The 22,329-nt window shown below is 37.1% G+C and overlaps 1 protein-coding gene across 1 annotated transcript in view; it reads right to left on the bottom strand.

The window, feature by feature from the left end:
• Positions 1-22,329, bottom strand: part of LOC119596041 (serine/threonine-protein kinase ATR-like) — a 38,881-nt gene that overhangs the window by 16,406 nt on the left and 146 nt on the right. Inside the window, 21 exon segments of the mRNA XM_037945141.1 lie at positions 162-278; positions 1,232-1,260; positions 1,263-1,395; positions 1,661-1,762; positions 2,514-2,685; positions 2,865-3,004; positions 3,366-3,687; positions 4,357-4,517; positions 5,306-5,451; positions 5,667-5,871; positions 6,558-6,647; positions 7,088-7,277; positions 7,582-7,709; positions 7,865-7,992; positions 8,158-8,434; positions 9,500-9,670; positions 9,865-10,013; positions 10,278-10,439; positions 10,588-10,814; positions 11,113-11,187; positions 22,142-22,329. The exon segment at positions 22,142-22,329 is cut by the window's right edge and continues 146 nt beyond it. Coding sequence (XP_037801069.1) covers positions 162-278; positions 1,232-1,260; positions 1,263-1,395; positions 1,661-1,762; positions 2,514-2,685; positions 2,865-3,004; positions 3,366-3,687; positions 4,357-4,517; positions 5,306-5,451; positions 5,667-5,871; positions 6,558-6,647; positions 7,088-7,277; positions 7,582-7,709; positions 7,865-7,992; positions 8,158-8,434; positions 9,500-9,670; positions 9,865-10,013; positions 10,278-10,439; positions 10,588-10,814; positions 11,113-11,126 — 3,063 coding nt within the window. The 5' untranslated portion in view covers positions 11,127-11,187; positions 22,142-22,329.

Below are 22,329 nucleotides of genomic sequence, written 5' to 3'. Positions count from 1 at the left end.
ATGCCTATGACAAACTTGATCATAGTCTTTTATTAGGTTGACCAATACCAACTTATTCAAATCCATGTCATGTTCATTTTCAAATCTGCAATCACATATCCATATATATCTGGCCAACATGTATTCATACTTTATTCCTTATAGTCTAAACCAAATATTACCTGCACAGAGCATCTTCTAATATTCTGAATGTGGATATCTGTAGTGGAAGCTATGAAGTCTAATACAGCCTCCTGCTCTTCTTGAGGATAATGGAATACTAAGTATGCCAAAATATGCTGTGGAGGATATAACCAAAACTTCATCATAGGAGGAAGATATTTCTGTAATGTGATTCTTAATATTAAAAAAAAGAGTAAATCTGACAGCTCTTAACCCTTTCCCGACGGGTGGCATGTACGTACATGCCATGGCATGCCTGGACTATCTGCCGGTGGCATGTACGTACATGCCATGGTGTATGTATGGCCATGCCATGAGTTTTTTTTGTTACAATTACGGCAAAATATTATTTTTTTGCCACTGAAAATGTGATTAAGTAGTTTTTTAACACTTTTTCTCATTTTTCCTATACTATGCATTTCATAGTATAGGCTTCTCGGGCTTCCGAGGTTAGCGTAAAAAAATACGTCGGTAATCGACTACATTGGCCAGAGATATTATATAGTATTCACGAAGTGATGATGTTAAACCACGTGAAAATACTGATATGTATTGGGGGGGGGGGGGGGATCATGTCTTTATAAAAAAAAAATGAACATAAATTATATCTATATGGAAGTAATAATATAAACCTTTTTAAACTAAAGTTATCTTTTAAAATAACTTGAGGAAAAAAAAAGAAGAAAAAAAAGAAAACAAAAAACTATGGTTTCAAACTCCATGATACATACATTGCTTATTTCATTCAGACTATAGAGCGAACAACGATCAACTATGGAGTCTATATAACAACAAAAATATCCTACAGTCTTGATTTATCAGGAAATATGGCAGAGACCTTAGAAAATAATAATATTGAAAATACAACATAGGATCTTAGTATTACGAGAAAAGGCAAGGAATGCTGGTATTGGGCATGAGCGGTTGTGCATGCTAGGGTGATGATCTAAGCCCCCGGCAGTGAGGCCCAGGCCACTATGAATACTACCCGTCGGGAAAGGGTTAAAAATGAGACATTTTCAAGTTTCCTTTCCTTTACTTCAAGGAACAAAAAGTAATAAGTAGCAACCTGGAAATGATCTATGAGAATGTCTCGTAACGAAGAGAGAGGCAGCCTGCTAATTCTTGCAGTAGCCCTGGCTTGGCCTCCTGTGTTGCACGCACAGCTAATGCTGGTAGTAAATGCCGTATCTGACTGATTATGAACTGTCCTACACTGCTTTTGCCTTGATTCTGTAACAAAATACAAGCAGTTAAACAGCATGCAATGAAACTGTTTTATTTCCATTGCTTTCTCTTCCCAATATTGTGATCAGTGGCAATTTACACAGGTTTAACTTGAAAGAGATTACTGTACTTTTAAATTTGTTGTATGATATCTTGTTCACTGAGATGATCAAAAGAGAAAAATAGAGCAAAGGAGGGTGATACAAACTGACAATAAGGCTCAAAAGTTAATGGTATAATCACGAGGATAAACTCCTTAACTTCCAATAACCGACCTGCTACTTCCTGTAGAGGATATATTCCATTCGAAAACCTCTGCAACATGGCTCAGCATTGCTCCCACTTCTCCTTGTTTGACTATTTCTGACAATACCTAAAATTTGAGAATAGGCATTTAATTACTTTTTAAATACTGTACAATCTAGAAATTATTGATTAAAAAAGAAATAGGGCAAAGATGGAAGTATAATTATGTCTTTTGTTTTCTATCCCTGTTCTACTACTACAACACCCCTAATAGTTGTAAATATGAAATAGCATATCCCAAACTTAAAAAGAAAAAAACAGAAATTCTAAAATTCTAGACCCCAGCAAGAATTTATAACTGTCCCCTGCAGGAAAATCCTATTAACCCCAAACCAACAGGCATGGCATGTACATACATGCCATGTCCACTCTGAGTTTACTTTATTGTTTTTACACATAGATGGTTCCATTTGTATTAAGTCAACAATGAGCCAATTATGAATACTCCTTGTCTCACCCGTTTACCCTTTTCCTTGATTTTTGAAAACATTTTATGTTTTCTTATATTGCCACTGCTAATGTTAATAACATTATAGTAATTATAATCTCTATAACAAAAATAACACCATCGACCCTGACAGCATTAGTAAAAAAAAAAGTTTTCCCCAGAAATTCAAGGAACGGTGAAATCGGGTAAAGTCACAAGGTCTACTAATTGATTCCTTTGTGGCTAAGCACTAGCAGAGCCATCTATGTGCAGAAACATTTCACAAATTCTAAAATGAGCACAGCATTTTCCCACGTCGTTGGGTTAAAAATCCTTCAACAGTGTGGGGGAAAAAGAGGTCCAAATTACCCAAGACAAATCAGTGGCCTACCTGAGCAAGAGACTGGCGGTGTCTGATATAGAGGTCCTTCAATGGCAGTCCAAGAGTATTGGCCAAGGAGTGGATGATGAGATGAGCCTGTGCTGTGACAAGCCGATCACTTATTGCTAAACAACGTAAGAGTAGCACAAGCACCCCACCTGTCAATCCACCTAGAGGACACCTGTTGCAATTAATCAAAACATGTTGATATGATCCACATTAAGCATATCACTAAATAATTTAAAGCTTTAGCAATTCTAATTCAGTGAGTAGCATAATAACAGAAATAAGTAAAATAAAATATTCAAGAAGGTAATAAAAATAAATAAATGAATAAATATATAAAGTTAGATAACCAACCTGACAAGATAATGCAGTGCTTCTAGTACAGCAAGATAAGTTTTGCTTGATGATTTCTTCCTTTCAGCTGTCCTGAAGAGCTCATTCAAATAAGAAAGAACCAGTTCTCCTTCTTTGGACACCACAGCAGACTTCAAATCCTGAATGTACATGTACAACAAGTAATGACTCTAATAATACTAATCCTTATATTAGTAATACTAACTTTACTGCTACTGCTAATGATACTAATGATAATCATTATAATGATTATATAATTCATAATAGTAACAATATTAATAATGATAATAGTAATAATGACAATAACAATAACAACAATAATAACAATAATAATAATAACAACAAATATTATTATAATAATGATAAAAATAATATCATCCTCATTCACAATGACAATAAATTAACAACATCAATAATGAATTATCAATAATAATAACAAACAATATTAAATCACATAATATCTCTCAAAGTTTAAGAAGACCTGAAGTTAAAAAACAATACCTGGCTTGAATCATTTTGTACACCTTGACAAACAAGTTCTGAGAGTTGTCTACACATGGGAGAGACAACCTGCTTATCCTGGTGATCTAACAGTGAGAGATACTGGTTGATCATATGTGGGTTCAACTTTTTATGGGTGATAACAGCTGGGAGAGCGTCAATAATCGATACTAAGACTTTTGTGTCAGAGTGTGTTAGCAATCCTAGGAAACGAGACACTAGTGTTGGATCAACACGCTGTGGGTCTAGGATGTTAGTTGAATTTGCATTCTTGCATACTCTGCAGACAAGGATGTCCGGGCCATACGTATCCTCCTCTGACCTGCAGAAATATATCTTATCAATTTATATTAATTTTAATCATTTTTAATATATGGTTTGTATATGCTTCACTACACGAATACTATCTTACCATTATGGTCAGAACATATATAGTCATATTGTAAAAATTCATTATGAACAAATTAACCCAAATCCAACAGGAATGGCATGTACATACATGCCACGCCCACTGTGAGTTTACTTTATTGTTTTTACACATAGATGGCTACACTTGTACTAAGTCATTAATGAGCCAATTACGAGTACTGCCTGTCTCACCTGTTTACACTTTTCCTTGACATTCAAAAATATTTTACTTTATCTTATATTGCTGTTACTAATGTCAATAACATTATAGTAATTATAATGTTTATAATAAAAAAAAACACCATCAATATTCATAGTATTACTAAAGAAAGGTCACAACGTCTACTAATTCTCTCCTTTGTGGCTAAGCATTAGAAGAGCCATCTATGTGCAGAGACATTTCACACACACAGACACAGACACAGACACAGACACACACACACACACACACACACACACACACACACACACACACACACACTCTCTCTCTCTCTCTCTCTCACTGAGTTAATTACAGAATGCAAACTATAAGGCTTTAATCGCTTTTGTTCAAGAAGAATAAAAGTGAAATCCTGGTAATTACTTTGGACATTTCACTGTTGTGTGATTAAGAAGAGCACACAACAAGTGACTCAATGAAGCAGCTCCAGCTTGTACAGTCTTGTTATCAGGGAAATGTAAAACAGCACCTACAACTTCACCCACTAACTGTTGGCCTCCAGCACCCCCTAACTGATGCACCATCTGAAAAGAAATCAAAAGGTAACAATGATGAATATATGCACATATTTAGTTATTAAAGAAATTCAGCCACTTTCTATTAACCCACTGGATACAGATGCTTCAGTGCTATCACATGGTTTAATTGATCAGCCATTCTGACAGGTGTGCAGCTTGTACGCTGGGCACACGTGAACATTCATGTGCAGTAACAAGACTATGTCTCCCCTTTGCAATTTATTTTCTCTCTTTCTGCATAAGCATTTTTAGCTTTTATGCCATTTTCCAATGTCCATATTTGTCATTTGATTTACTTTATCCAAATGGTAATAGGCTATTTTCCTTGTACAAACTCCAGTGCTCTTCCAGTCATGGCTCACAAAGAGTACATTCCATCCTTGTTTATTGATGGAAGTAATGCAAAAGCTCCTTACTAAATGTGAAATGAGTCTAATCCCACTCCAAGAACAGTGTACACTCATGGGGAGTCATTTCTATCATCCCAGCCTTCAGCAAGTTCACATCAACACGGCCCAAAGCCAGATATTCCTATGACAGAATGTTCACGTCACCCACCCCTTGAGCCAAATTTTTCATGATGTGATGGCCGCATCATCCGGATCATAGGGGTTAATTGCATTGGCTCGGCTAACAAAGATTTTTATTTTCACAATTCAAATAATAGACTTACTATAAAAAAAAAAATTGTTTTACTAACTTTGCTTAATCAATTTATAATGTTTCTCCTACCGTAAAAGCAACACTTTTATTCATTACTGAAAAGGTATAGCAAGAAAAAAAAGGAATCTCACCACTGGGAACCATTTTGCAACCTCATGCATCACAACTGAATCTCTTTCATTGATTGCTGCTCGCATGATGTGGCATCGCCATTTGGGGGCAAGGTCCTCTGGCATCATAGCAATAATTGAAATACTGATAGCTTTCACTCTGGAATCTGAAAGAAAAATAAATACATTATTAAAACAATCTCTTCTGCTAATGTACTATAATATTATCTCAATTTATACAAATGGAAACAAAACAGAAAATTCAGTATCTTTGTCATATATTTATCATAAAAAAAAAAAAAAAAAAAATTCATAACAAGGCCTAGTCAAATATGTTAACCACGAATACTTTTAACAATTCTACAAAATGGGAAATGCATACCATTTCCCCATTTCAGTCTGGATGCCCAAGATGTATACTGTTTTGCATTTGGAGGCTTCAGATCTAACAAGCTGACTTCTGAGGCCATCCAAGGGAGTGTTGCAAGGGCCATCCACATGTGGTTATTCTGAGGCTTTGTGTTTGATGACTCAGCAACACTCCCAGTCCATGTCATGTATGCAACTGTTTCCATCAAACACATGACCTTCATTTAAGAGAAGAGTAATTTTTCTCAGTCTTCCATGAAAAAAGAAATACTTGAAAAGATTTATTGACTTCTACAAACCTTATTAGCCCATTGGATCTGAGTGTTATGACTGTCATATCATGAAAATATTTGGTTAAGGGTTGGGTGATGGGAATATGCCAGCACAGAAAAATTTGGCAGAGGGCCAGGGTGATGGGAAGGACCTGTCATGAAAACTCTGGCTGTGGTGACGGGAATGACTCAGCATGTAGGTACAAAGCTCTTGGAGGAAGATTAGACTTTGTGGGTACTTAGCAAAGGGATCTTACATTATTTCATTTGCTCAGGATCATAGTCTTGCCGACCATGGTCAGTGGAAAAGGATGTTACAGAAATTCAATAATACAAAAATAGAAAACAATGATAAATAACACAATTTTGTAGAATATGTAGAGTGATAATATTAAGTCCATTCAAAGAAAACAGCCTATTACCATTATGATACAGAATGACAAATGACAACTATAAATCTGGGAAAAAAGCAAAAAAGAAAAAAAAGCTTGTGCAGAGATAATAACAATACAATTTGAAGGCAAGTGTTCATATGAGCCAGGCCTACAAGCCACGCACAAGCCACGACATCCAAGGTGTTAAGATCATCTAAATTTTTTTTCTGTTTGTATTTCACACAGAATTATACTTACAAAGTTTACATTATCCGTCTCTGCCATGATAGTAGCTAGTGAATCTGCAGCCACAGTTACCCAAGAGTCAGGGAAAAATTGCAGTGTAACCTAAAAGGTAAATAAGCAGACAAATAGTGAAAAAATCTAAATGTGAAAATCAACTCCAAAGACACTAAAATAACTATATACAGGTTAAATATAATTCACAAATTTAAGTATTAAAGATAATTTGCCATTTTCACTGATTTGGAATTTGAAATATGAACTTCAAAATTCTTTTAAGGTCTGTTAATCATGACTACATCATTAATAATATCTATTTCCTTTTAAATATATTCTTGTTATTCTCTCTAAAGCATATGTTATGACATTATGCTATACCAGTAATTCTGCAATCCGTAAATTGAAGGCTAAAATAATTTGTGGCTTTCAGCTAATGCATTCAGAACTTGTTTTACATGATAGCATATAGAGTTTCTGTGTTCACACACACACACGCACACACACACACACACACACACACACACACAAAGTTTTCAATAAATAACCTGGGCGTTTGGGATGTTGGTAATGACACAGCCTGCTGTACAGATGATCTCTCCCAGTGCCTTTACATGATCTAGGTCTAGTGCACTTGTGCCATCTGTCCAGTCTGACAATACATTGCCCATTGTCTGTAAGGCTTGCTTCCACAGCTTGCTTATGGTCACTACACTTATAGTTGGCTGTGCATTCTCACTGTTCGGCAAAAGAAAAATTTCATTATCATCTTCTGACAGAAAAAAAAAGTCTGCGAAATAAAGGTAAATGAGAATCTTATCCCTGAAAGTTGCTCTCTAAATCCTAAGTTCTATATTACTAGTAGTATAGAATCCAAATCTTACTTGAAAAGCATCACTTTCTTAAACAAAATAATTTATCAAAATAAAAACAGTTTGCCCTACAACTACTATGCATCAATTAGGCTGTAAAACATCAACCTAAAAACTTTTCACTCTTTTTTCTAAAAAAAAATTACATACAACTTTATATGTGAACTTACTTCTCAGACAATCGTCTTTTTCGAGACTGGCTACGAGATATTTCCTGTTGTTGGCTTTGAACAGCATGGCTTGGCAATGCCTCCAGCAAATCTCTAACCACTATTCTCTTCAGGATGAATTTTGAAACCTGCAACAGAATGATTTGCTCTATCATTATTTTCCACTTGGTACCTTTACTGACAATGTATCTCAAACATTTATCACACATAATGTTTTTCATTAGAGAAAAAATAACATGCATATTAACTTTTCTACATAAAACCAATCAATGATCATCACTACCTCCTTTAGCATTATATTTTCTTCAGCACATAAATACATGGCTTCTTGAGCATCCTGAACACATGGTGATGATGCTAAAGCATCAAGCAGTACACAGTGACACTTCAAAAGTTCTGCTCTTAGGGTTTCTGTTTGAAAATGATGTTCATTATATTACTACAGAAACAATTATTAATGTGTTCAATTTCTGACAGAGTATCAATGCTATACATGATATAAAACTTAATATCCAAAAGTAACATCAGGATCCTGATACTTGACATAAATTCTTTAATAATTTAGCAAGCATAAACCTGATATTTTTTTAAGTCCTGCTTTCTGAAGACAAACTGAAGTTTGCTGTAGCATTTCTTCTTGAAATATTGGTAACATAAAAGGAATATGTTGAAGCAGGACATGTATCACCTTAGCTAAATTTTCAGAGAGTGCACTGTCTGTTTCCTTCTGAACAATTTGCTGATGTGTGCCAGGCAAATCCGTAATGATTTTCCCAGTGTTCTCCTCAGACCCACTCTCTTCCAGCACACTTGACAATAAGGCACCAACACATTGCAGCAAGTAGTCTTGTCTCTGTCAAAAGAAGACATCAATTAAATATCTAAAAAAAATATATCAATGCATATTTTGACAAGAATAAATAAAATATAAATCTATATAAATAAATATATATATATTAATATATATATATATAAAGCTATATAAATCTGAAAATCATACTAGTAACAACCTAGGCACATAGTATTCAAAAAAGAATATCAAAACCAAGAGCAAAATTAGAAATCAACAAAATTCATCAATTGAGTGATATGACATCCATTAACCCTTTCCCGATGGGTGGCATGTACATACATGCCATGACATGCCTGGACTATCTGCCGGGGGCATGTACGTACATGCCATGGTGTATGTATGGCCATGCCATGAGTTTTTTTGTTACAATTATGGCAAAATAATATTTTTTTTGCCACTGAAAATGTGATTAAGTAGTTGTTTTTAACACCTTTTCTCATTTTTCCTATCCTATGCATTTCATTAGGGCTTCTTGGGCTTCCGAGGTTAGCGTAAAAAAAATTACGTTGGTAATCGACTTCATTGGCCAGATATATAGTATACATGAAGTGATGATGTAAAACCACGTGAAAATACCAATATGTATTAAAAAAAAGAAAAAAAAGAAAAGAAAAGAAAAGAAAGAAAGAAAGAAAAAAAAAAAAAAAATCACGTATTTATAAAAACACTGAACAAAAAGGTATATCTATATGGAAGTGATAATATAAACCTGTTGAAACAAAAGTTATCTAAAAAAAACTACGGTTTCAACTCCATGATGCCACCCACTGCTTATTTCATTCAGACTATAGAGCAAATAATGATCAACTTTGGAGTCTACATAACAACAAAAATATCTTGATTTATCAGGAAATATGGCAAATAGAGACCTTGGAAAACAATAATCTTGAAAATACAACACAGGCTCTTAGTATTACGAACAAAAGGCAAGGGATGCTGGCATTGGGCATGAGCGGTCGTGCATGCTAGGGTAACGATCTTAGTCCCCGGCAGCGAGGCCCGGGCCACTATGAATACTACCTGTCAGGAAAGGATTAATAAAGCCCATCAAGACACATTTCTTACCTCATTACTTTGTGGGACACTACAACTGTTTAAAAGAACTGTAACTGCACCAAGAGCAGCAACCTTCAGTTTCTCATCTCCTCCTTCCAGACATGAGCAGATGAGTAACCACACTCGATCCATCATCTGCCAGCAATACTGTTCTATAAAGGATCCTAGTTGGCCAAGAACCTGTAAATCAAAGAAATAAAACAATGAAGAAAAAACAAAAGATAAATGAAAGGAGAAAATGGATATTTAAATTCTCCTTAATTTCCTTTATAAATAGGCCATAAGGGCTCAATTCAGAACAATGCTTTTATCTGGTACTGGCTAAATGAAGGTACCATGAATAATGCATCTACTCTACCCACATTGTTTCTTACCATGATAACTGTTGTGAGGATACGATCCAGTTTTGAGTCATCCACAAAGATGATGGTTTTGGGAACTGGATGGGCATCATTCCTTCTGATCACTGAAGAAAAGCACTGGCAAACAACAGTGCCCCCCTCAAAGAGAACTTCTTTACCCTCTGAATAAACAAATTTAAAAATAAATCACAAGAAAAACTTTTCAGGTCAATCATACTTTCTAAAAATGTGTAACAAATTTTTAAAATCGACAAATAACAAAAGTATATGGATCATCCAAATAAAAACACCACATAAAACCTGTTTCTCTGAGTTCCAGCTCCAGTAACAACAACAAAATTATAAGCAATTTGGAACTTTGTATTTGAAAACTACTGCCAAAACAGAGAAAATAAAATATTTCACATGAATCCTGCTGCTATTACCTAATCCAATGTTGATGTAATCAGCCATCACTCCAGAGAACAAAAGAGGACTGCGAGTTGCTAAAATTTGCATGATGGTCACTTGCAGGTTTACATTTGCCTTGTTTACAGTTTCTGACCCTTCCACTGTTACTAGTTCAGCTATCAGCCAGCAAGTGAATTCTGTTGATAATAATGATATAAGATTTAAAGTATCACATCATTTATGCTTCACTATGAAGACCATTATATTTAATTTACAGTATTCCACTAACTGTATAAGCCTATACATCAAATAGGTGTGGAAAAGTATCTAGACAAATAACTTTACCTGAAGTTTTATCAGATTCCAAGGCTTTTGAGCTTTTGTGGCCATTAGCCTCATTAACATTGGTGGCTGTATCAGGTGCTGTAACAACCAAGCCTTCATCATGTCTACACACATTTGCTAAAGAAGTCAAAAGTGTAAGTATATTTGCTTCCTCACCACCTTCAAACACAGGACCAACCACTGAGACAAACTTATCTCTCAAGGCAGTATTTTGGCTGGTCCCAGACCTGAAATATTATTGTATAAATTAATATTTGTATGAATGGCTTAAAAAGACATAGTATAACCATACCCACACACATTAAGTACATACATACATATATATCATACATAATATTATGAAAATGGAAAGCACATTGCACAAAAGAAGGAATGAAAATTAAAGGCTAACCAGTGCATTGTGACTTTGCATAAAGAAGTTTTTTTTCTTAATACTGTAACTGTGTAAACATATTTTCTGAATACCTTATATCACATATATAAAACTGCCATAAAATAATATTCCTTATGATTAGCTTTACTTACACATCATCTGCCATCTTGGTGAATCACTTTAAAAGCCCATTTTAATACCAATATTCCTCATATACTAGCAGATATCTGAAAAAAGCAATATCCACTGATGAAAAAACATATTAGATATAATAGAATAAAAAACATGGTCCCTGAAATGAGACAACAACTTTGATAAGACTTTAATAAGTTAAAATCATGTTCTTTAAAAAAAAGAAAAAAAAAAACTTTCTAAAAGTACAATACCAATATATACAATGAAATATAAATCTCATTTTGAGGCAGGAAAGTTCTATTCTTTTAACCACATGATCACTGACATCTTTTTAAAATCTAAAATTCAAAAACATATCTTAAAAATATTTTCCATGCCTTTAATCATTTCATTTTGTAAAAGTGAAAGAACCAATTATTAAAATTACTGCTTATGAATGTCACTTAGTGTTTGACCTTGAAAATAATCTGCTGTTATCTGCAGTTGCCATTATCAACATCAGAACAGATATATGCTATTTTTTTACTTTGCTATATTTCTCTAAGGTAAAAATTTAGAGGACAGCTTCTGGCTTCTCACCAACTGGCATTCAATCAAAGGTCAACATATCTTCTCCATTTACCTTCTGGCAAAATAGAACTTGCAGGCTTCCCTATATTAAAAAAAAGAAACGAGCCAAAAATGCACAGTATGGACTTTCAAAGTTAACATATTCAGTTACTGTTGTTGACATATTTCTACAATATCTATCATTTTCAAAGGGGGATATCCTCCACATATAAGGTTTGTTGTTGGTAAGACAATCTGTTACTGCAGTGGGCCAAAGATAGCACTGCTTCTTGAAAAGGCAACTTCCACACTGACTCCATTGAAAACTGGGAGTTTTATTTTGCCCTGCATGGACTCGCACATCTTCACAAGCTGAACATCTCTATCCATAAAATACAAATGAATGCCATTAATGAGAAACAACAAAAAAGAAATAATAACACTAATGTCCACTCTAATTTTGTGGGGTAACAATAAAGGCTCTCCAACCCTAATTTTAAACATTTTAGACAGGGAAACGGGGGTGCGATTCTTTACATTTGTAAAAGCTCTGGATATTTACCCAAGAAAATACCTAGAAACCACTGTTGTCATTCATTGAAAAATATTTGTGTTCATTTGGATAGAACAAGTTAATGTTAATAGAAAGGACCTAATTTCTCAGCCAATGCGGGTGTCTCCTAATGGTTAATGGTTAATGGTTAAAAGCAAGATAAATGTGCTACACATCTAAGGTCATGTAGCACTATAGTTAATGTTAGGGAAGGGTGGTTGAGTTAGTGATTAGTTGTCTAAGTTGGGCAAAGGAATTGGTGAGTGAAAGGGTTAGAGTCGGGTGTGATAAGGAGTTAGATTAGATGGAGGATATGTATGCATTTGAGGAAAGAGAATAGGTTGTTGAAACAGAAAGTGTGGGACTCTGTAAGGATGTCTGATAGGTTGGGAGGTCGGTGAAGCGAGGATAGGTGGGGGAAAGCAGAGGTAAGTATGGACGAGACATAAAGGGAATGTGGGGAAGAGACAAAATGATAATTGGGGATTGGTATTGGAGGATGTGTAAGAAAGGTCTCTTGAAGGCATACAATAGATGGGTTGTAAGAGGAAAGGATATGACAAAGGTCAGGTCTGTGGGAGTGGAAACCCGCAAATATTCCAATGAAGGATAGTTATACTTTAGTGATATAGATTGTAGTACGTTTTGGAGATTTTGAGGGGGAAGCAACTAGAGGGTGGGATAAGGACCAAGAGGTCTGAGATGGGAGAGGTGTGGGAGTTGGTGTTCTACTAGGAGGGGTATTAGGAGACGGAAGGTCTGTGGAAGGGGATACTTGTGACATAAGAGATTCACGTGTGTATCAAGGAGGGAGTGGAAGGGATAGAGGGGACGGTGGGAGGGTTACATAAGGGATTCACGTGTGTATCCAGGAGGGAATGGAAGGGATAGAGGGGATGGTGGGAGGGTTAATGTGGGCAAGGTTGGGGTCGGGGGGGGATGGGCTGTGTTGGGAGGGGTTAGGAGGATAGGGTGTAGGGGGGATATCGTTAGGAGGAGGATGGATATCAGCAGTTACTTGGAGTGTGAAAGGAGCAGGAGTTGTAAGATTTGGAGGTTGAGTGTCAGTTTTCATTAAGTAATCTTGAATATTTTCAATAGTTTCTTCTGAGGAGTTGGTTCGGGAGTTTTGGGGGATAAAGGATTTCTTGTGAGGGGGGGAAGAGAGGATTGGTGTCTCAAGCGTAGGGGCAAAGGAAGGTGGAGGTGTTTGTGTGGTAGGGGGGTGGAACGTTTGTTCTGTCTGTTACAGGTAGTGCGAGGAGGGAGAGGGGAAGGTGTTGGGGTTGTAGTGGTGATTGGAGTATCTGTAGTAGAGATTGGAGTGTCTGGGTTTAGGATGGCAAAAGAGTTTGACTGGGGAAGGTAGGAGGTAGAAGAGGGGGAGTTAGATGTAGGGGGGGTGGGTTTAGGAGAATTGGTAGAATGAGCAGTATTACTGGAGTAAGGAGTAAGAGAGAAACCACGTCGACATGCTTCCTGTCTGGCTTCACGTAGTGTGAGTCCAAGTTTGAATCTGAGAGTTGCTACCTCAGACTCAAATTTGTAGGTGGGACAGCCCCTATAAAATACATTATGGGGGCCGCCACAGTTGGCACATGTGCGTGATTGTGCAGACCAGTTAGATCGGGTATGGCCAGGTTGGGCACATAGTGGGCATCTGGCTGTGGAACGGCAATGTTTGGCTGGGTGTCCTAGACGCCAACAATTTTGGCACTGACGTGGAGGAGGTTGGTATGGACGAACAGGGAGGGATTCTCCTCCTATGTAGACGTTAAAGGGAAGGTCATGTCTACGGAAGGTAATTTTGGCTATGTTAGTGGGTTTCTTTCGATGACCTCTGAGGGGAATGGAGTAGTATTGTACTGATGTTGCATCATAGTCTGTGAGACAGGCAAGTAGGTCTTCTCCACAGTCTGACCAATCTTTGTCATAGACTGGGCAATTTGCTGGGGAGATTGAAACTGTTCCAGTGCAAGTATTGAGGGTTGGATGGGGTTCTGCAAGGATGGGGTTACCATATAGGTCAGTTAGTTTTGTTAATGCTATAGCTTGGTTTTCGGATGTTACTGTGACAAGACAGGAGCGGTCGGGTCGGCTACGGAAAGAGACTTTACCTACTTGTTTTTGGAGACATTGTTGGAAGAGAAGGGTGTTGTCAGAGTAGGGAGCTGTGGGAGGGATCACCAAAAATCGTTCCCATTTGGCTGCGCTAAAGAGAGTATTCAAGATTGTTGTAGAGATAGGGGTAGTAGAAGGGTGGGGGTGTGACGAAGATGGAGTAGTGTTGAGGGAGGTAGTGTTATGGAGAGGTGGGCAATAAGGCTGTAAGGTATTAATAAGGGAGGATGGGGTGGTTGATGTTGGAGGTTGTGGGGATAGAGGTGTTGAAGTTGAGCATGCTGGAAGAGTGGAAATGTTCCTTAAGGGTTGATTGTTGGCTACTGTACTAGTAGGCATTGATGAGGGGGTAGTTATTGCAGTGTTCGGAGCCGTGGTCAAAGGAGAGCCTGGGGTCAGGGAATCGGATGGGTTTACATCGTTGGGGCTATTTGATAAAGGGGCAAGCCTCATTGCCCCTACTAGTGGGGATATGTTTTCATTACTGGCCATGGTAAGCCTGGGTTATGTTGGGGATAAAAACAGTCCACCCCTCAGGGTCCCCTTGAGGAGTAAGGGCTAGGTAACAAATCTGGGGAATACCGTGCCCATGGCTCCCTCAGGCCGTTCAGGACTGGCACAAAGCCAGCCTTTCATCCTTTCAGCACGGCTCTCACACCTTAGGAGGTGGATAGTAGAAGGGTTTGGTGAAGGGACAGAAACGAAAAGTGGGAAGGAAAAAAAGGCCATGCAAAATTAGTTGAGTCGAGGGCTGAGTCCCAAGGTTGGGGAGTTCCCCATCATTGGGTCCCAGTCTCCTCCTCCTAAGCCCCCCCACGACAACAACGGGCAAGGGATTGGGGGGAGGGGGGGTCTCCTAAATAATTTGCCATTTTCAATATAACCCAAATAGTTAATACAGAAGATAGTGACATGCTCAGATATCCAATAAGAGGCATTAGAAACATTATATTTCTTCTTCTTCTTCTTTTATAGGGTTTTAGACTTTTGAAGTCTATATTCCCTGGATCTTTGATTCTTGGTTCTTCTTTGTTGATTGGAGTTTTTATATTATGTCTATTATTTTTTATCTTTGTAGGAAGATCTTGAAATGTCTTAATATGTAGTATTTCTTAGCTGATGAATATTCTTCGCCTGTTATTAAAAGAGACATATTTGGATTATTTATATTAGTTCTTTTTAATGATTCATATAATTTCATTCTATGTGAGTTAAATCTTGGGCATTGAAGTGTTAGGTGTTCTATGGTTTCTGCTTCATGTTGGCACCATCTGCAAGTTGGGTCTGTCTCCATTTTTATTTTATATAGATGTTGTTTTAATCTTGTGTGTTTTGTTTTTATTCGTGATAAACAAACATCAATTCTTCTTGACCATTCATTTGGTTTGTTATCTTTGATATAATAGTTTTTTGTGTTTAGAATTTCTATCAACTGTTCTTCCCATGTTTTTCTGTTCTTATTTTTTATCTCTTTTATTAGATTGTTAATGTCTTTTGTTATGGCTGTGGAATTTATTCATTCATGTGTGCTTTTTTAGCAGCTTGATCTGCTATTTCATTGCCTCTAATGCCTTTATGTGACGGTATCCATTGAAATATGATATTCTGTTTTTGTTTTGCTAATGTGAGTATTATTTGTTGTATTTCGTATGTGATTTGTTTGTATGTTTTGGGTCTGTGATTTACTATTAATTGTAGTGCTGAAAAGGAGTGTGAAGATTACTGAGTTTGCTATTTTGTTATTTTGAATGTAATGCAATCCTTGTTTTATTGCAAATAACTCTGCTTCGGTTATATCTGTGCATTTTGGTAGCTTCCAGATTGTTGTAATGTTAGCATTTTGGATAAATATTGCTGCTGAAGCTGAATTTGGCTCTTTTATTTTCAATCCATCTGTGAATTTTTTTTGTTGTTGCCTATATGTTATCTTTTCTAACATCAGAAACTGTTTTTTAATTATTTGTTCTGAAAGATCTTTTGATATACCATTTATAAACTGAGTTCTTAAATGTTGTGAGATATCATACCATGGTGGTACTGGGGTGATGTTCTGTACTATACTTGTTGATATATTTAGCTTTAAATGTTTACAGGTTTCTATGGCTCTGTAAATTAACAATTTTTTATCTTCATTTATTATTATTTGCTTTATTAGTGTGTTATCTGGTTTCTCTAATATTTTTGCTAGTTGAATACATTCTATTTCCTTTTTTCTTATTTCTATTGGTATTTTGTTAGTTAATGCTTCAAGGGATATTATTGGGGTGGATCTAAATTAACTTGTTGCTATCCTTAGTGCTAGATTTTGTACTGTTTCTAGTTTTTTTAATTCTGTATTTTTTGCATTTTCATAAACTGATATTCCATTCTCTATTTTAGGTTTGATGTATATATTATAAAATTTTAACAGTGTTTCTTTATTTGCACCCCATGTGTATGAGGATAGTTTTTTCATGATATCTATCCTTTTTAAAGATATTATTTTTACGTTTTCAATATGGTCTTTCCAGTTTAGTCTTGGTGAGTCAAATCTTAATCCTAAGATATCATGTTTGTTTGTGAAATCCATTTCTTCATTATCTATTTTTATGTTGGGTATATTTCTTATCTTCTTATGTGTAAAACACATTATTTTGCTTTTTGTTAAGTTTATTTTTAAATCCCATGTGGTTGCCCATTCTTTAAGATGTCTTAAAGCTCTTTCTAGATTAATTGTTGCTTCAGTTAAATCTTTATTTGTGGTTATTAGTGTTATGTCATCTGCATATATTATTTTATTTACATTTCCTGGTAATTTTAGGTCTGTTATCATTATATTGAATAATATTGGGCTTATTGGGGAGCCCTGAGGTACCCCACTTGACATTTTTCCTTTTTCAGATATTTCTTCACCTATCTTTATTTGAAATGTTCTTTCTTTAAGAAAACTGTAGATCCATTTTAATGAAATACCATTAATTCCTAATTTTGACATTTTAGTTAGTAGTGCGCCATGATTTACTGTGTCAAAAGCTTTTTCTAAGTCTATACAGGCTAACAATGCATATTTTATATTTTTAAATGCATTATTTATGCGTGCATCTATTATTTGTAGTGCTTCTATTGTACTTTTATTTGGTCTAAAACCTGTAAGATCTTCATCTAGTTTTTTATTTACTTCTAACCACCAATTTATTCTCTTTGTTTTTATATTTTCAATTTTTTTTTTTTTTTTGTTATTCGACTAATAATGGTTAATGGTTAATGGTTAAAAGCAAGAGAAATGTGCTAGACATCTAAGGTCATGTAGCACTATAGTTAATGTTTGGGAAGGGTGGTTGAGTTAGTGATTAGTTGTCTAAGCTGGGCAAAGGAATTGGTGAGTGAAAGGGTTAGGGTCGGGTGTGGTAAGGAGTTAGATTAGATGAAGGATATGTAATAGGTTGTTGAAGCAGAAAGTGTGGGATTCTGAAAGGATGTCTGATAGGTTGGGAGGTCGGTGAAGGGAGGATAGATGGGGGAAAGCAGAGGTACGGGTTGTTTCAAAACGTGGGCACGATAATAGGATGTGTGGGATTGAAAGGGGAACATTACATAAGGAACAAGGAAGATACGGATAACTGTGCAAGGGACATTGGTTTGAAAGGGAGGTGTGACATATGGTGTTTTCTGATTGATAAGTATGGATGAGATGATAATTGGGGATTGGTATTGGAGGATGTGTTAGATATGACGAAGGTCAGGTCTGTGGGAGCGGAAACCGCGAATATTCTAATGAAGGATAGTTATACTTTACTGATTTTGAGGGGGGAAGCAGCTAGAGGGTGGGAAAAGGACTGAGAGGTCTGAGATGGGAGAGGTGTGGGAGTTGGTGTTCTACTAGGAGGGGTATTGGGAGGTGGGGGGTCGGGGGACGGGGATCCTTGTGACATAAGGGATTCGGGGTGGTACCAGGGGGAGGGGAAGGGAAGGGAGGGATTTTTGGGGGGGTAAGGGTGGGGGGGGTTGGGGGGTGGGGGGGATGGGTGTTGGGGGGGGTGGAGGATTGGGGTGGGGGGATATCGTTAGGGGGAGGATGGATATCAGCGGGTTCTTGGAGTGGGGAAAGGGGAGCAGGATTTTGTAAGTTTTGGGGGTTTTGGTGTCATTTTTTTCATTAGGAAAATTTTGAATTTTTTTAAAGGGTTTTCTTCTTCTGATTTGGGGTTTGGGGAAAGTTTTGTGGAAATTATGGGTTTTCTTGGAGGGGGGGAAGAGAGGACTGGTGTCTCAAGCAAAGGATAAAGGAAGGTGGAGGTGAGTGTGGGGGGGGAAGAGGGGGTGGACGTTTGTTCTGTTTTGTTAAAAGGGTATTTCGAGGGGGGGAGAGGGGGGAAAAAGTTGGGGTTTGTGGTGGTGATTGAGATTCTGTAGTAAGTTGGAAAATGTCTGGAATTTTGGAAAGGGAAAAAAAGTTTTACTGGGGAGGTAGGGGGTAGAAGAGGGGGGGTTTTGATGTAGGGGGGGGGGGTTTGGGGAATTGGTAGAATGGGAGTATTAAATGGGGTTAAAAGGAAAATAAAGGAAAACCCCGTCAAAGTGTTTTTTGTCTGGCTTCACGTAGGTTTTGAGTCCAAGTTTTAATCTGAGGTTGCCCACCTCGACTCAAATTTTTTAGGTGGGGGCAGCCCCCAAAAAAATACAAATTTTGGGGGGGGGGCCACCCGTTGGCCCCATGTGCCCCTGATTGTGCAGGGCCAGTTAGATCGGGTTGGCCCGGTTGGGGGACAAAGGGGCCCTCGGCTGTGGGAAAGGCAAAGTTTTGGCGGGGTTCCCCGACGCCAAAATTTTTTGGGAACCCACGTGGAGGGGGGTTGGTATGGCCCAAAAAGGGAGGGATTCCCCCCCCAATTAAGTTTTTAAAGGGGGAAAGGTTTATGTCTACCCGAAATTTTTGGCATGTTAAATGGGTTTTTTTTCGAATTACCCCTGGGGGAATGGGGAGTAGTCTTGTACTGCGTTGCATCATAGTCCCGTGAGAAGGCAAGTAAAGGGCTTCTCCACAATCTGAAACCAATCTTTGTCAAGATTGGGGGAATTTTAAACTGTTCCGGTGCAAAATATTAAGGGTTTGGGTTGGGGGGGGGCAAAAAGGAAAGGGGTTTTCCCTATATGTCTGTTAGTTTTTGGGTTAAAGCTATAGCTTGGGTTTTCCGGGTGTTTTCTTTTGGGAAAAAGGGAGCGGTCGGGTGGGGTACGGAAAGAGATTTACCTAATTTTTTTTGGAGACCCTTGTTGGAAAGAAGGGTGTTGTCAGAATAGGGAGCTGTGGGGGGGGATCACGGGAAAAAAAAGGGCCCCTTTTGGCCTTTCGCGGGAAAGGGTATTCAAAATTGGGTTTTGGTGATAGGGGTTAAAGGGCGGGGGGGGACGTGGGTAGTGTTGGGGGGAGGGAGTGTTATGGGGAAAGGGGGGCAAAAAGGGTGTAAAAAAGGGATTAAAAGGGGGGATGGGGTGGTTGAGGGTTTGGGGTTGTGGGGGTAGAGGGGATGAATTGAGCGTTAACTGGGAAAGTGGAAATTTTCCTTAAGGAATTTGGGTTTTTGGGGGTACTGTACTAGTAGGCATTGATGAGGGGGTAGTTGTTGCAGTGTTCGGAGCCGTGGTCAAAGGAGAGCCTGGGGTCAGGGAATCGGATGAGTTTACATCTTTGGGGCTATTTGATAAAGGGGCAAGCCTCATTGCCCCTAATAGTGGAGATAAGTTTTCATTATTGGCCATGGTAAGCCTGGATTATGTTGGGGATAAACAGTCCACCCCTCAGGGTCCCCTTGAGGGGTAAGGGCTAGATAACTAAATCAGGGGAATACCGTGCCCATGGCTCCCTCAGGCCGTTCAGGACTGGCACAAAGTCAGCCTTTCATCCTTTCAGCACGGCTCTCACACCTTAGGAGGTGGATAGTAGAAGGGTTTGGTGAAGGGACAGAAACGAAAGGTGGGAAGGAAAATAAAGACCATGCAAAATTAGTTGAGTCGAGGGCTGAGTCCCAAGGTTGGGGAGTTCCCCATCATTGGGTCCCAGTCTCCGCCTCCTAAACCCCCCCACGACAACAACGGGCAAGGGATTGGGGGGGTATTCGACTAATAAATCTATAAGATTTTGTCTCTGATGGATTTTTGTCTGGTTTGTTTATTGGATTTATTATTACATTTTTAAATTCTTGTGGATATTCTCCTTTATTCCAGTATTGTTTATTTGTTTTAAAATTTTGTTTATTATTTTTACTGGAGCATTTGGAGGGTTGTTCTTTATTTATCAAGTAATTTAACTCTGTCTTTTTGTTCTGAATTGATCTTATATTCCACAATATTATTTTATTCATTAAAGTGTTTAATTAAATTCTTAAATATTGGCATTATTTCTTTTATTGTATCTGTGATAATTTCTAGGAATGATTTATCTGAGTTCATATTGTTAATTAAGTTTGTGATTATGTTGACCACTTCCTTTATTGTCTCTATCCATGAGAAATCTTCTATTTTTTTATTTACTTTATGTGTTTTCATTTCTTTAATTGGGGTTGGTAACAGGAGAATCATTTTGAGTTAAAGGTTTAGTGAGTGTTTGGTTTGGGTCGTTTTGTTTTTCCCTTGGGTTTTCTTTGTCTGTTTGTTTTGTTTGTTCTGGTGTGTGTGCTATGTCATTTTGTTTGTTATTTATATTTCGTATTTTTTTTTTCTTTTGGGTGTTCTTTGTTCTAATGTTAAGCTTTGAGATTGGTTTAATGTTTGGGCAAATGTTATTGGAATAATCTGTTCTATTGTTTGTGGGTTTGTCTTGTTTTTAATTTGTTTGTTTATGTAGTATGTTGAGTTCTGGTTATTTATTGTTGTTCTTGGAGTAGTTTCACTTGCAAGTTCTGTTTGTATTGGTTTTAGTTCTTGAAACTGTTTCTTTATTTCTAGGTTGTTTGGTGTTATGTTTTTGGTGTTTATTTTTTGTGCTTCTTTGTGTATTTTGCATGTATTAGTGTTAGGTGCTAAAAAAAAAGGTAACACCGGCACTCTCCATGGAAAGGAACTGGGGACCCTACCATGTACTTACTCCAAGAGCATCACAACATGAAAAAACTAAGTATCATGCTGTGACCACGGCGGCTCAGACATGAACCTACTGTTAAAATAAGAAGTGTTAGGTGCATGATTTTCCTGGCAGTAGAAAAAATATTCTGTATTTATACAATCTTTATAACTATGATCAAATTGACTGCATTTACTGCATCTTTTTTTATTTTTACATGACATTATCCCATGGCCATATCTAAGACAGTTAAAGCATTTGGGTATTGGGAAAGTGTATTGGTTTACTGTATAGGAGGTATGCCCTATTGCAACTTTTTCTGCTAGGGGGCCTTTAAATGTTAATCTTAATGATTTTGTTTCTATCCATTTGTTTTCAGTTTCTTTATCTTTATTAATTCTTTTTATTCTTATTACCTCTATTATTTCTGAATTCTTTCTGCTAATTGTTCTTATTTTATCTTCTATTTCTTCAGGACTTAATTTCAACTGGGAATATTGTTCTGTAAGAACAACCTATGTTCTTACTGGAGGCTGGCTGTTTACATATAACTTTCCATTCTCCCATTTTTTGAATTGAATTTGAATTTTTGAATTTTTTTATGTCTTTGACTTCAAATCTTATTGCTTTTCCAATACCCAGTACTCTTAAGGAGTCTTCAATAATATATTTTTGGAATTCAGATTTGTTTATAGATTCCGTTAGTTTTATGGGATTATTGAAGAAGTTGGAAGATTTTGTTTCATCTGCTAAGCTTATTATGATAACATTAGGGTTATCTTGCCTGTTAATTGCTGGGTCATCGGGTGTGATCGGTTCTGCTTCCACGCTGTTCCTGCCGGTTTCGTGTTTTCTTGGATGCTTGGGATTTGGATCTTGTTCGCTGTCACAGTTTTCTCTTGGTCTTTCATTTGATTGGGAATCGTAAATCATTTCATTTTTCTCCTGGTTCTGAATTAAGTTCAGTGTCCA

Source organism: Penaeus monodon, chromosome 37 (genome assembly GCF_015228065.2).
Source record: "Penaeus monodon isolate SGIC_2016 chromosome 37, NSTDA_Pmon_1, whole genome shotgun sequence".
NCBI lineage: Eukaryota > Metazoa > Arthropoda > Malacostraca > Decapoda > Penaeidae > Penaeus > Penaeus monodon.
Note: the sequence above shows the minus strand (reverse complement) of the source record. Positions and strands in the feature narration are given on the sequence as shown.